This window comes from Alligator mississippiensis, chromosome 5 (genome assembly GCF_030867095.1).
Source record: "Alligator mississippiensis isolate rAllMis1 chromosome 5, rAllMis1, whole genome shotgun sequence".
Taxonomy (NCBI): domain Eukaryota; kingdom Metazoa; phylum Chordata; order Crocodylia; family Alligatoridae; genus Alligator; species Alligator mississippiensis.
The window spans coordinates 68728026-68741305 of record NC_081828.1 but is presented as its reverse complement, the minus strand read 5'-3'; the positions used below and the strand labels follow the sequence as shown (position 1 = coordinate 68741305).

Genomic DNA, 13280 nt, shown 5'->3' with positions numbered 1-13280 from the left:
AAAAAGAATTATGCATTCCTTTATAATCTAGTTACAGAGAAGTTTTAGTTCATGTAAAATAATGCTGCCCTTTCATTCACCAATGTATTGGATAGGCAATGGGATGTGAAATACAGAAATGCTAAAAGAGCTAAAGCAACTGAACAATGTTCTTATTATAATGTTCATTCGATTCAGTCTTTCAGTGTTCCTTCCTATGCTCTCTCTACTGCTCCCTTTGCTTCCTCTCTCTCCACCTCAAACCTGTTTCATGCTGTCTCTATAGTCTCTCACATCCATTCCTTAAGTATCACTTATTAATTGTATAGATTCCTTCATTGGAGCTCTTTTTGCACCATCTCCTTTGTTTTTATACGCAAACAGGTATATGTACTAAAAAGGTTCCTCAAAACCTCCCCCAAACAACTAACATGCACTGAAGCCCTACTACACAACAAACTCAAAGCATGATCAACTACGTCAGCAGTTCTCAAATGAGGGTCGCAGGGGCAATGCTGGTGGCACTGCACACAAAGGATGAGTTGCACCGTGCGCCGGGAGCTCTCCCAACCCCAACACCGCTGTACACCGCTCCCAGCAGTGGGCTGCAGCAAAAAAGGTTGGGAACCACCGAACTAGGTAATTGTGCCGTAAACTGTGACCCAGCTACATATTCAAGCAATTAACGGTGTGATAAAACAACCAATAAGCTACGTTATTCCACAAAAGATGTGTCATAACTTTGCAGCTTGTTCTAATCATGCCATTAATAGAACATCTGGCCAAGTGCTCCTCTGTGGCTGGGAGCCCCATCACTTGAGGGGCTCCCAGACACAAGGGTGAATCATCTGCTGCCAGCCCTGCAGCTGACAAGGCTTGTAGCTGGGGCTGGGACTTCACCTGTGGGGCTCACAGTGGGAAGAACGTTACTGCAAGTGTCCTGGGGTGCAGGGCTCACAGAAGCAGCAGCATTCCCCCACGCTGCAGGTCCCACAGCCAAAACAGCTGCAGGGTTCACAGCAGGGAAAACACTGCCCCTGCTGCAAGCCAAGTGAGGTGCCGGGTTTTCAGCCGCTGCAGCATTTCCCTGCACTGCTCCTGCTGCAAGCCCCACAGCCCACATAGGTTGCAGCGCTCGCATGGGGGAAATGTGTGGAAAAATGCTGCCGCTTCAAGCCCCACACCTCACAAGGCTTGTAGCAGTGGCAGCATTCTCCCACAGTCCCTGCTGCGAGCTCCACAGCTGACAACGTTTACAGTGGAGCCATCATTCCTGGCACTGCCCCCACTGCAATGCCTGCAGCCCCTGCTGCAAGCCTTCTCAGCTGCAGGAGCAGGCTCCTCCTGCACTGATGATAGGGCACAATGGCAATCTGCCATGTGCATGACAGGAGCTGAGACTGTGGATCATGCGTTAGATCCCACTGCACCTTTCCCTGAGCAGGTAGAAGGGGTCCGAGCCAAACGCAGCCATGGAACAAGCAGGTGCAAATCTACAGGAATCAGTAGTCTCATACGAATAGTATTCGGAATGAAGTTTCATGCTGCAGGCTTTGCAGAAGCATTCATAGATTATACAGTCGGAAGGGACCCAATGGATCATCGTGTCTGACCCCCTGCCCCTGGCAAGAAAGAGGACTGAGGTTAGACAACTCCAGCCAGGTGACTGTCAAGCCTCCTCTTGAAGACCTCCAAGTTAAGTGATAGTATCACCTCTCTTGGAAGCCCACTCCAGACTCTGGCCTCCCTTACTGTAAAAAATTTCTTCTGAATGTCTAACCTAAATCTACTCTCCACTAGTTTGCATCCATTATTCCTAGTTACTCCCTGAGGCGCTCTGGTCAACAGCACATCACCAATTCCCTGCTGTCCTCTCCTGATAAACTTATAGGCGGCTACAAGGTTACCCCTCAGCCTTCTTTTGTAAAGGCTGAAGAGATCCAGATCTCTCAACCTCCCCTCCTAAGGTCTTTCAAGGAGGCCATTAATCATGCGAGTGACCCTCCTCTGAACCCTCTCCAGATTCTCCATGTCCCTCTTGAAGTGCAGTGCCCAAAACTGAACACAGTACTCCAACTGTGGCCTGACCAATGCCGCATAGAGGTGGAGCATCACCTCCCTTGATCTGTTGGTCATGCATCTGCTAATACACAACAAAGTACAACTGAATTTGTTGATGGCCTCAGACTGGCGGATCATGCTCATCTTGGAGTCAACTATGACTTCAAGATCTCTCTCAGCCTCTGAGCTGCTGAGGAGGTCATCCCCCAACCTGTAGGTATGCTGGGGATTCCTCCTTCCTAGGTGGAGTACCTTAAATTTATCTTTGTTGAACTGCAACCTATTTTGTTCCGCCCATTGATCCATCCTGTCCAGGTTGGCCTGTATCTGCTCCCTGCCCTCCGGTGTATTAACTTTGCCCCATAACTTGGTATTATCTGCAAACTTGGAGAGGGTGCTCTCCACACTCTCATCCAAATCACTGATGAAGACATTAAATAACATCGGTCCAAGGACCAAACCTTGCAGGACCCCACTGCCCACCTCCTTCCAGGCCGAGAACAACCTGTCCACCACCACTCTCTGGGTGTGGTCCCTAAGCCAGTTAGCCACCCACCTGACTGTATAGGCGTCCACTCCACAGCCCGTTAGCTTCCCTATAAGAATAGGATGCGAAACTGTCGAAGGCCTTCCTAAAATCCAGTAGATGACATCAGCCTCAGCTCCTGTGTCAAGGCAGTGTGTGACCTGGTCATAAAAGGCTATAAGGTTTGTCAGGCAGGATCTACCTGTGATGAACCCGTGGTGGTTTCCTTTCAGCATCATTTCCCCTGCTGGGCCTTCACAAATGGGCTCTTTGATGATATTTTCCAGTATTTTCCCAGGGATAGAGGTAAGACTGACTGGCCTAAACTTACCCGGCTCATCCCTTCTCCCCTTCTTAAAAATGGGCACCATGTTGGCCCTTTTCCAGTTCTCAAGGACCTGGCTCAAACAGCCATGCCGGTGGCTCAGCTATGACACTGGCCAATTCCTTCAGCACCCGTGGATGGAGGTCATTCGGGCCAGCTGACTTATACCCATCCAGCCTTTCCAGGTGCTCTTAGCATATAACCTAAGATCTCACATCAGAGCAGAATAGATATACCAAAGGGCAGGGTTCCCTAGTGAATCCTCTGCGATACATTCCAATACCCTCTGAAGTGTATAGTCAAGGCCCACTGACTTTAAAGTACATGTGGGCTAAGATTTTGCAGTGTTTGACATGGATGCCAATGCTTCTTATAAAATGTCCTTCAAGATGTATATTCAGAACCAACAGCCTTGTTAATTAAATACAAATATTAATTTATTACAAGCATATTTTCATCTTTATAAGCATCGTAATAGGAAGTTTCTGCCAACATAGAAATTATATGCATTACATGGAACTTCAAATATTTAAAACTCCCACTAATTTCAGTTACAGCAAGGGCTCAGTGCTTCTGAAAAAAATTAAGAGCTCATGGTCCTTGCGAAGAACCTATAAACAATGGAAAAAATGGTTGACTTGATCTTCCTGCATCAGAGGGGGCCAACCTTTTTGGAAGGTGCATCATAAATTAGTTCTGCACTCTCCCTGAGTGCTACTCTGATGCCTTTTCCCAGCCCAATACACTACTCTGCTTTCTGCTCATTCCCCTGTACTCCCTGCTAGATCCAATGCATTGCTTTCTGCTCCACGCTGTATGTGACACTGTGCTGTCTCCTCCCCAAATCATACACACAGAGGCTGCCCAAGTCACTTTAGGGCACACATGCCACAGGTTGGCCACCCCAGGTCTGTATCACCTAGGGATGCTCTGGGAGAGACAGGCTTAGAACACAGCTCTCCAGGCTACAATTCAACTTCCTTAACCATGAGACCATGCCTCACATTCACTCTATGACTTCCACCTTCTGCAAAATAATAAAAGGAAAGATCCAACGCAAAATAGGTTTTTATACCATACAGCCCAGATTCAACCACAGGAAAGGTCCATTTTGGGCTTAGAATGAGGTAGGGGTCCAGGGTAAAAATAGAATATGAACATGTAATTGAAGACTGTATGAAGATGAAATTTCATACAAAGAGGAAAAGTTAAGATTCTAGAGAAAACTCTAACTTTTCATTTCTTAGCTTTATTCTTTCAACAAGTTTATTGTTTTACGTGCACACACAATTTTTGCCTTTTTTGCACTTGCCTTGTTAGGTCTTCGCATGCTCACTGAAGCTGCATCGTAATTCAGCATATCTGTGGGGTCAATCCAATCGTCATCCTGAGCACTGCCACTTCCTATCAGCAGAGCTGTGCACAGTACCAAAGAAAGGTGCATCCTGTATCACTAAAACAAATATCCACAAGCGTAATTACATAAACAAGTAAATAAAAATGTTGGTTTAGCATCAAGTATATAACTTATTCCCACAGCAAATTAATCTCCCCGTTTGTCTAAATATCTGTTATTTTCACTTAAAGAAAATAAATCATTCATATCTGTTTTCAATGGTATCCGTTTATCCCATTATTCCATTTGGTTAGAATTATTGGCCAAGAACACAGAGATTTGTGCGTGTAAAGTCCAAAGTTGCCAGATACAAGCAGCAGTTCAAAAGCATCACTAAATCTTACTTAATCCAAGCAACACTTCATTTGACATCAGGATTAAAGCAAATACATGGATCAAGTCATAAATTACTAGATTTTGATTTCCTAAGAGCTGCCTGTATCAGCATCCCCACACTTAAAAATGATCTATCATTGTCCAATGAGCTTTAGTTCAAGGGCCACTGCCGCCATTTTTAAGCATGGGGACACTGATACAGGAAATGCAGGAGGCTGCTGGAGTGTAGCAATTGCCAGGCTTCAGCAGACTCAGTTAATTGAGTGCTTCAATTTGTGGTGGCAATGAGTGTGGAATTTCAGTGCATTGGAGCAGCCTCCGCACTCATGTGTAGGCACCATGTGGGCATTTATACATGTGCTCTGGGAGGTGTGGGGGGAGCTTTAATTAGTGAAGCTCTGAGAGCTGCGCTAATTAACATCCCTGGAGCATCATGTGTGCTGAAAACATCCCTGGAGCACCCCTGTGCGGAAAAATGGTGGCAGGGCACTTTGAACTAAAACTGGTTGAATGAGCTTTAAAGCTCTCCATCACCATTTTTCAGCACAGGGACACTGATACAAGTGATGCCAGAGTCTGTTGGAGCATGTTGATTTCCTTGCTCCAGTAGTCCCAATTAACTGAGTCTGCTCCCATGCGAAACATCAGGGCAGGCTCCCTGCACGTGTGCAGGCGCCCAATACAACTAACTTTTGTCACAGATGTTCTGCTTCTCAGGATCCAGATCACACAGGCAGTCTTTGTTCGCGCACGTGGCCTTACTAGTTCCAAATGAATTGCTGATATGAAAAAAAGAGGAACACGACCACCTCCCAGTTTTACCAAGCATTTCTAGGTTAAGTAGCTGTGACTTCTCATGCCCCTGCAAATCCGTGTTTCTTCCCTGATATTTGCCATAGCTGTAACAGGGAGTTCTGGCCTGTCGAGCAGCAGCATTTAACAGACCATAACAGAGTCAAAGATCATTTCCTTTAGCAACCAATCGCTTCCCAATAATTTTAAAATCGGAGTGAACTGCTGCCTGTTTACCAACCCACAAACACAGCTGGCAAAGGACTCAGGTACGTTCTTTAAACTCCCAGCCCCGCCCCAAGATTACAGCTAGGGAGCCAAAGTGCAAAGGGCGTCTGAATCTTTACTGGTAGCAGGGCGGGGGCGGGCTCCAAGGGGTGATTCCCGTGGCGTGGCTGAATAGGGCCCGCCCCAGACCCCAGGGGCGCAGAGCACGGCCCTCAGGCCGAGCGAGGAGACCCCCGAGGCGGCAGCTGACACCGCCCCCTTTGGCGACAGGCGGTGCCATAACGACGCTGACCGGGAGCGGCCCCCACAACCAGCTCCCCCCACCACCCGCCGGCGCGGGCCCGAGGGGCGCCGAGCTCCCCGACTGCCGCCCGGCTCCGCGGAAGCCTGCGGGAGGGGACGGGGACGGGGACAGGGACAGGCCGCGCAGCCCCACGACACGAAGCTGCGGGCGCCCCACGCACCTACCGCCCCGCGGCTACGACTGAGGAAACTGGCACAGCAGCCTCAGCGCAGCTCGTCGGCTCCCCAAGCACGTGACGACGGGCAGCCAATGGGGCGGGGCGGAAGAGTAGCGCTGGGCTCTCGCCCCGCCCTTCCCACAAGTCTCCGGGGCCCCCTCTGCAGGCGGGCTGTGGCCAGGCCTCGCGCGCGTGGTGCCTGCTGACTGCTTGGGCGCTGCCTTGAGCTCCTAGCGGAGGCACGTGAGGGGTTCCCCGCTCCCAGCTGCCTCTCTGGACTCGGAGGCGGGAGCAGGACAGGGCTGCCCCGCAAGTGTCCCCCTCGCGGCAGTACTCCCACGGGGGTTGGTGCTGTTACTGCTCAGGGATGCTGCTTGAGGTGTATGGGGGAAGACTGATCCCCTGCGCTGTAAGTACAGTACAGACAGCCCTCGACTTAAAACATCGTGAGTTGAGGACCTTATAAATTGACACCCCGTTTTGACTTCCTGATGTCAGTTTCGACTTTACAACGCTTGATCTGATGCAGCGCCACACCAGCGAATGAGTTCGCTGCGTCACCCGTCTCCCTGGAGAACATCTGTCCAAACTTCCTTGGACACTTTAAGAAAGCAGACAAGACTTCAGAAGAAGCTGCAGGGAAGAGCCCGTCACAAAGTCTAGCAAAGTCATCTCAAAAAAGTCCTTCCAAATCAATTATTGCTATTTAAAAATATACGTACAGTAATGTAGCTATACTACTCATCCATAATTGATTGAGTACAACATTCTGGGTTATTTTTGGTGAAAATTGGGTCTCAGGCCTTGGTTCAGAAACCAATCCTATGGGAAAAATTGGTTCCAAAGTACAATGTTTCGACTTATGACACAATTGGTTCCTGAAAATGCTTCTTAAGTTCAAGGACTGCCTGTGGTGGAGGCAGACTCAATTAATCAGTCTGCTGGAGCATGCTAATTAGTACACCTCCAACAGTCTTGTGTATCAGCATCCCTGTGCTCCAAAATGGGAAAGGGGGGGGGGGGGAAGTGCTTTAGCTACAGCTCCTTCAATGAGCTGTAGTTAAAGCACCCCCCTGCCATTTTGAAGCATGGGATGGTCAGAGCTGCTTTAATTAAAGCATCCCAGCCCTGGAACGTATGAAAAACACCCAAGGAGTGCAATTTTTGAACTACAGACCAGGCCACAGATGTGGGGCTTTCTGTATGAGAGAGTAGGCTGGGATTCTTCTCTTTTCCCTTCCTCTGTGCTCTCTCTTTTGAGGGCAAGACACTTTTCCCTCAACATGGCACAGTAACCTCAATCATTTTGATGTAAAGTGTCTAAAGGCCACACACACAGGTAGCTGGAAGAGCACTTGCTTTAAGAGCAAAAGGACGTGAGCCTTTGGATCCCCATTCCTTTATTTTAAAACAACTTCATTTGGTAGTGACAGTTCATAGGGTTCAAGGACCCTTCCGAGAAGACACTGCTTGCCAGTCAAAGCAGACAACTGCTTTGCATGTAGTGTTGTGCCTCAAGGTACGACCTACAATTCTCAGCCCAGGGGCCAAATATGGCCTCTGGAGCAATGTCATCTGACCCACAGGACTCCTCATGGGCCCAAAAATTTGGCGGTGGAGGAGTAGTGACAGCATTGTAGGCACATATGTATAGGCAGCATTATTGGTGTATACATTATGCCAATTTGGGCATACAGGGGCAGGGCAAGGCTACGCAGGGACTGATCTGGTCCATGGATTGACCCCCCACACCACCTAGCTGGCCTATGGGGCCATAAGGTTGAGCACCATTGCTTTATAGGAAAGCCAATGCTTCACCATTATAGAGCCAGCCAGTTATTTAATATTATGTGCACATTAGTGAAAAGGTTACAGATCCTTCATGATCATTTCAGTGAAGGCAATCTTCTTTGCTCATAAAGGGCAGTTTATATGTGGCACGGGGGTTTAATTCGCTCTACATTGAAGCAGTGTTTTTTAAAAACACTGCTTCAATTTAGGGCAAAGTAAACCCCCATGTCATGTACACCTGTGTCAGAGACTGATCCTTACCTGCCTTTCCAGCAGCGGGGAGGGGAGAGCGAGCTGCTGGCGGGAAACTGGTTCTTCCAACCGCAGCATTGTCAGCGCCCCCCAGGCAGCACCCTCCTGCAAACACCCAGCCTGGACTGTCCCAGGGGGCACTGCAGCTGTGGAGGGAAGCACTGGGGCCCCATGCAGCTCAGGCAGGCAGGCTCCAGTGGGGAGGAAAAAAAATAAATAAATAAAAGATCAGGCTTTTTCCCCCCCTTCTGTGGAGCCTGCCTTCCTGGGCTGCTGCTGGGCTGCCTGCAGAGCCCTTGAGCTGCATGGGGCCCAGTGCTTCCCTCCACTGCTGTAGGGTTTAGAAACTAAAACTCCTCAGAGGTGTTTTACTTGGCAGTGCCCCAAAGTCATTTGCTGCATCCCAAAGTAATTTAAGGCACATTATGCCACCAGAAGTGCTACAGTGACTGGAATTAACATGGAATATGCCAATGAATGTGCAAACAGCAATGCCCTTAAAGTGGTACAAAAGGCATTTAACCCACTTCAAAGTGTTGTCTACAAATGGGAAGTTATTAACTTGTTCAGTAAAAATTAAATCTTATGCTTGGTGTAAAAGGTAGGAGCGCAGGCAAGACAGACAGGAGAGGATGCCATAATTTACAGCTGTGGCATTGACATGCAGTTCAGGAGGCACCGCCCCCGCCTCCCAGGGCATGTGCAGCAGCGGGAGCCACCATCTCCTCACCATGCCCCCTGGACAAGCCGCTTACTGCTCTGTCCCATGCCCCGCCTTGCTCCGGCTGTGCAGGGCCTACACCAGCCCCAGTCCCCTCCCCTTCCCCCACAGACTTACCTCTAAGTTTTTCACATTCCCAAAGTGTAGACTTTAAGAACACCACTAAAAATCATGAGTGTTGGCAATACTGTCCAGGTTTATCATCTTTAACTCCTCCCCAGCCATACTCAGCGGCCGTGGGGGCCTTGCCACCCTGGTCCCACCCATCCCCCACCCTCCAGCTTTTCAGCCACTGCCTAAGGGAAGGGAGGGCTTGCTTTAGCCCCCTGGCTTCTAGCCTGAGCCACTGCAGGCACATGTTTGTATTTCCAAAATCAAAAGTGAATGTCTATTCCCTTGCTTCTCAGTTCAATCTACACAGGTCAGACTGACCTGCAAAGATTAAATCAGTTCAGGCTTGGGCTTTTTTAATATCTGTACTTAGCCTTTAAGATTTCTTGCATCTAACTTTTGTCAGTATGACTTATCTTTGAAGTGCTAGAATGAGTGACTTGATATATTTAGGGAAAGGATCATTTCCATCAACGTGGAAATTATTGTCCATGTTGAAACAGTGTTAGTCAAAATAATGGAGGAATAGCATCCCTACATCCATGTCCTGTAAAGTAATTGACCAAACATGCTATTATTTGTTAAGTTGTAAATCACTGCTTGTTACCTGTTTGAAACTATAGGAAGTATAACATTCAAGTTACGTGCGAGTTTTATTGGCAATAATTAAAGATGCCAATTGACAGCTTTGGAGGTTTAAGTCTTATTGATTCATTTAGTAGACAGGATGATAAGCTATAGAGCAGGACTTTCCAACTTCTAAGTATTCAGGGACCAAATATCCTGCAGCAGGCACCAGCAAGGGTCACACACCCACAGGCTGCACTAGGGTGTGCCACAGGCTTCCTGGGCTGCATACAATGCAGGAATCCCCCTCCTACTGTAGTATGCAAGGGGTCAAAAAACAACAACCTGTGAGGGACAAAACCCCTCAAAAATGGAGCAGTACATGCTCAGGCAGTGCATGCTGCTGAAAAGCGGAGCTGGCCAGCCTCCGCCCAGCAGGATTGCTGCGGCTGCAGTCCTGGGGAGCCCTCAGTACTCCAGGTAAGGCTACTAGGGCCAACACAGTGCTAGCCCCAGGCCCCCCTACTACCCCCAGGGCAAGGTGCACTACTGCTACTTGTTCCAAGGGAACCAAACATCCGTGCTTATCTGGATGTGCCCAAAAAGGGGAGATTATAGTACATTGTTGACAGGCTGAGCTGCTTGGAGAGTACAAAAAGATCTAAGTTATCTAACTACAAGAATGTTTGCTAAATATTAGCCACATTCTGATATCTGAATATATTCCTTGAGGTAAAACAGATGACAGGAAATAAGCTACTTCAAGTTACTGAAGCATCTTTATCATTGTTGTAAATATTTTTTGGGTTTACAAACCAGTCAAAAAACACTATTCAATGGCAGGAAAAATTCTTACCAGCACAAGGTGTTGGGGCACATGTAAGTAACCCTTGATTATTGGAATCCCATTAAAGTTTTATATAATTTCACTTTTCAACATTAAAGTACAATATTACATTATACTTTTGTATAAATTACATTTTGCAAGAGAAATTTGGGTAGGATCTAGAATAAAGTATTCACGCAAAAAACATATCCCAAAGTAGTAATAAATGGTTTGGGTTGAAGGACTACTGTTTGACAGGGGAGAGAGTCCTAACTGCTTAGGAAGTGATATCTTGACCAGATTTGATAAAGCGGTTGAGTGGTCTGCAAAGTGCATATAGGTTAGGACTGTAATCTCTCAAGTGTCAACATCAGGATTTAAAAAGCTAAAAGAATCAGTGAATAGCATATTGAAATTAATTCAATAAAAGGTTAAGCTTTTCAAAGATTCATAGATGTAGGGTCAGAAGGAACCTTGTAGATCTAGTCTGACCCCTGCCCTGGGCAGGAGAGAAAACTGGGCTCAAATGACCCCAGCTAGGTAAACGTCAAGTCTCCTCTTAAAAGACCCCCAAGGTAGGAGCCAGCACCACTTCCCTTGGAAGTTGGTTCCAGATCCTACCCACCCTGAATGTGAAGTAGTGCCTTCTAATGTCTCGTCTAAACTTACTCTCTAACAACTTATGGCTGTTATTCCTCATTACTCCAGGAGGCACTTGGGGGAACAAGGTCTCTCCCAATCCCCGCTGGTCCCCACTAGTAAGTTTATAGACGGCCACCAGGTCCCCACTCAGCCTTCTCTTGCGAAGGCTGAACAGGCTAAGGTCCCGTAGCCTCTCCTCATAGGGTCTGCTCTGCTGTCCCTGGATCATGCGAGTGGACCTCCTTTGGACCTTCTCAATGCTGTCCACATCCCTCCTGAAGTGCGGCACCCAGAACAGGACGCAGTACTCCAGCTGCGGTCTGACCAGTGTCACAGAGGGGGAAGATCACCTCCTTGGCCCTGCTTGTGATGCATCTGTGGATGCTTGACAAGGTACGGTTAACCCTACTGACCGTGTCCTCACATTGTCAGCCCATGTTAATCTTGGAGTCAATAATGACTCCAAGATCTTTCTGCCACCGTGCTTTTGAGAAGGGAGTTCCCCAGCCTATAGGTATGCTGCTGGTTCCTACTGCCTAAGTGCAGCACCCTGCATTTGTCAGTGTTGAATCCCATCCTATTTTCATTTGCCCACCCCTGTAACCTGTCCAGGTCCCGCTGTAATCTGTCCTTCTCTTCTAGCGTACCCCCAACTCTTGGTGTCTGCAAATTTAAACAGGGTGCTTTTCACCCTGTCGTCCAAGTTGCTAATAAAGAAATTGAACAGTGCGGGTCCGAGGACCAAGCCCTGGGAGACTCCACTGCCCACATCCCTCCAGGTTGAATATGACCCATCCACCACCACCCTCTGAGTACAGCCCCTCAGCCAATTTGCAATCCATCTGACTGTGTAGGCATCAATGCCACAGTCGCCTAGCTTTTTAAATGAGAATGGGGTGGGAGACAGTGTCAAAAGGCCTTCCTGAAGTCCAAAAAGACTACATCCACTGCAACACCTGTGTCCAATGCTTTTGTGACCTGATCGTAGAAGGCAATCAGGTTGGTCTGGCAGGACCTGCCCCTAATGAAACCATGCTGGTTGCCTTTGAGCATCATCCCTGCTGCTGGCCCATCACAGATGTGCTCCTTGATAATCATCTCAAAGAGCTTCCCCAGGATTGAAGTAAGACTAATGGGCCTATAGTTGCCCGGGTCCTCCCTCTTCCCTTTTTTAAAGATGGGGACCACATTGGCCTTCTTCCAGTCGTCCGGCACTTGGCCAGAGCACCACGAGTGCTTGTAAAGCCATGCCAGGGGCCCGCGATAACCCGTGCCAATTCCCTCAACACCCTGGGGTGGAGAGCATCTGAACCCGTTGATCTGAACACATCCAGCCCCTCCAGAAGTTCCCTAACTTGGTCCTCCCTGACCCTAGGCCTGGCAGAGTTTCTCCTGAGTCCATCCTGAATCTCAGTAGGGGAGTCCTGGTTCCTGCACAAGAAAATAGAGGCAAAGAAATTGTTAAAGAGGTCTGCTTTCTCCTCTGGTGCAACCACCAGATTGCCAACCATATCCTGCAGGGGCCCCACATTATCCAGTGCCTTCTTCATACTCCCTATGTATTTAAAAAAGGACTTTTTGTTATCCTCAATCCTAGCCCTAGTTCCGTATCTGCCTTAGTTTTCCTAACAGCCCCCCTGCAGACCCGAGCAGTGGAGATATACTCCTTTTTGGTGATAGTCCCCTCCCTTCCACTGGGTGTACGTCTCCTTTTTGGCAATCAGGCATTCATGAATGCCTTTGGTGAGCCAGGGGGGCTTTTGGGCACTCTTGCCCCCTTTGCTTCTCATTGGGATTATCACTCCTTGGGCTCTGAGTATCGTCTCCTTAAGGAGCAACCACTCATCTTGGGCACCCAGTTCCCCTACTCTCCAGGACCCCAGTGCCTCTCTCACTAATCTCAACTCATTGAAGTTGGCCCTCTTGAAGTCAAGGGCTACCTCCTTGCTGCAGGCCCTTGACACCCTGCGCTGGATGGTGAATTCCAGCAAGCGATGATCGCTATTACCCAGGTGGTCAAGGACCTGGAGTCCCCTCACCAGGTCGTCGCCTGTGGCCAGGACCAGGTCCAGCAGGGCATTCCCCCTGGTGGGACTGTGCACCTTCTGGGTTAAGTGGAGATCCTATATTTCAGCAAGGAACCTTCGTGAACGGTCAGACCTGGCTGACTCCCAGCAGATGTCTGGGTGATTTAGATCACCCATGACAACTACATTCCTTGCCTTAAGTGCCTCTGCAATCAGACCTGAGAATTCACAGTCCAGCT

At 48.5% G+C, this 13280-nt stretch overlaps 1 protein-coding gene across 4 annotated transcripts in view; it reads right to left on the bottom strand.

The window, feature by feature from the left end:
- CLCC1 (chloride channel CLIC like 1) overlaps positions 1–6209 on the bottom strand; it is a 28688-nt gene extending 22479 nt beyond the window's left edge. The window contains exons 1-2 of one of the 4 annotated variants that reach the window (XM_014602067.3): positions 6112–6209; positions 4204–4344 (exon numbers count right to left, since the gene is read on the bottom strand). In XM_014602067.3, coding sequence (XP_014457553.1) covers positions 4204–4335 — 132 coding nt within the window. In that variant the 5' untranslated portion in view covers positions 4336–4344; positions 6112–6209. Of the gene's footprint in view, positions 1–2596; positions 2698–4203; positions 4345–5313; positions 5845–6107 lie in introns of those variants that run through there. The other 3 variants (XM_014602065.3, XM_014602068.3, XM_059728445.1) reach the window with 3 other exon arrangements.
- Positions 6210–13280: the final 7071 nt, after the last annotated feature.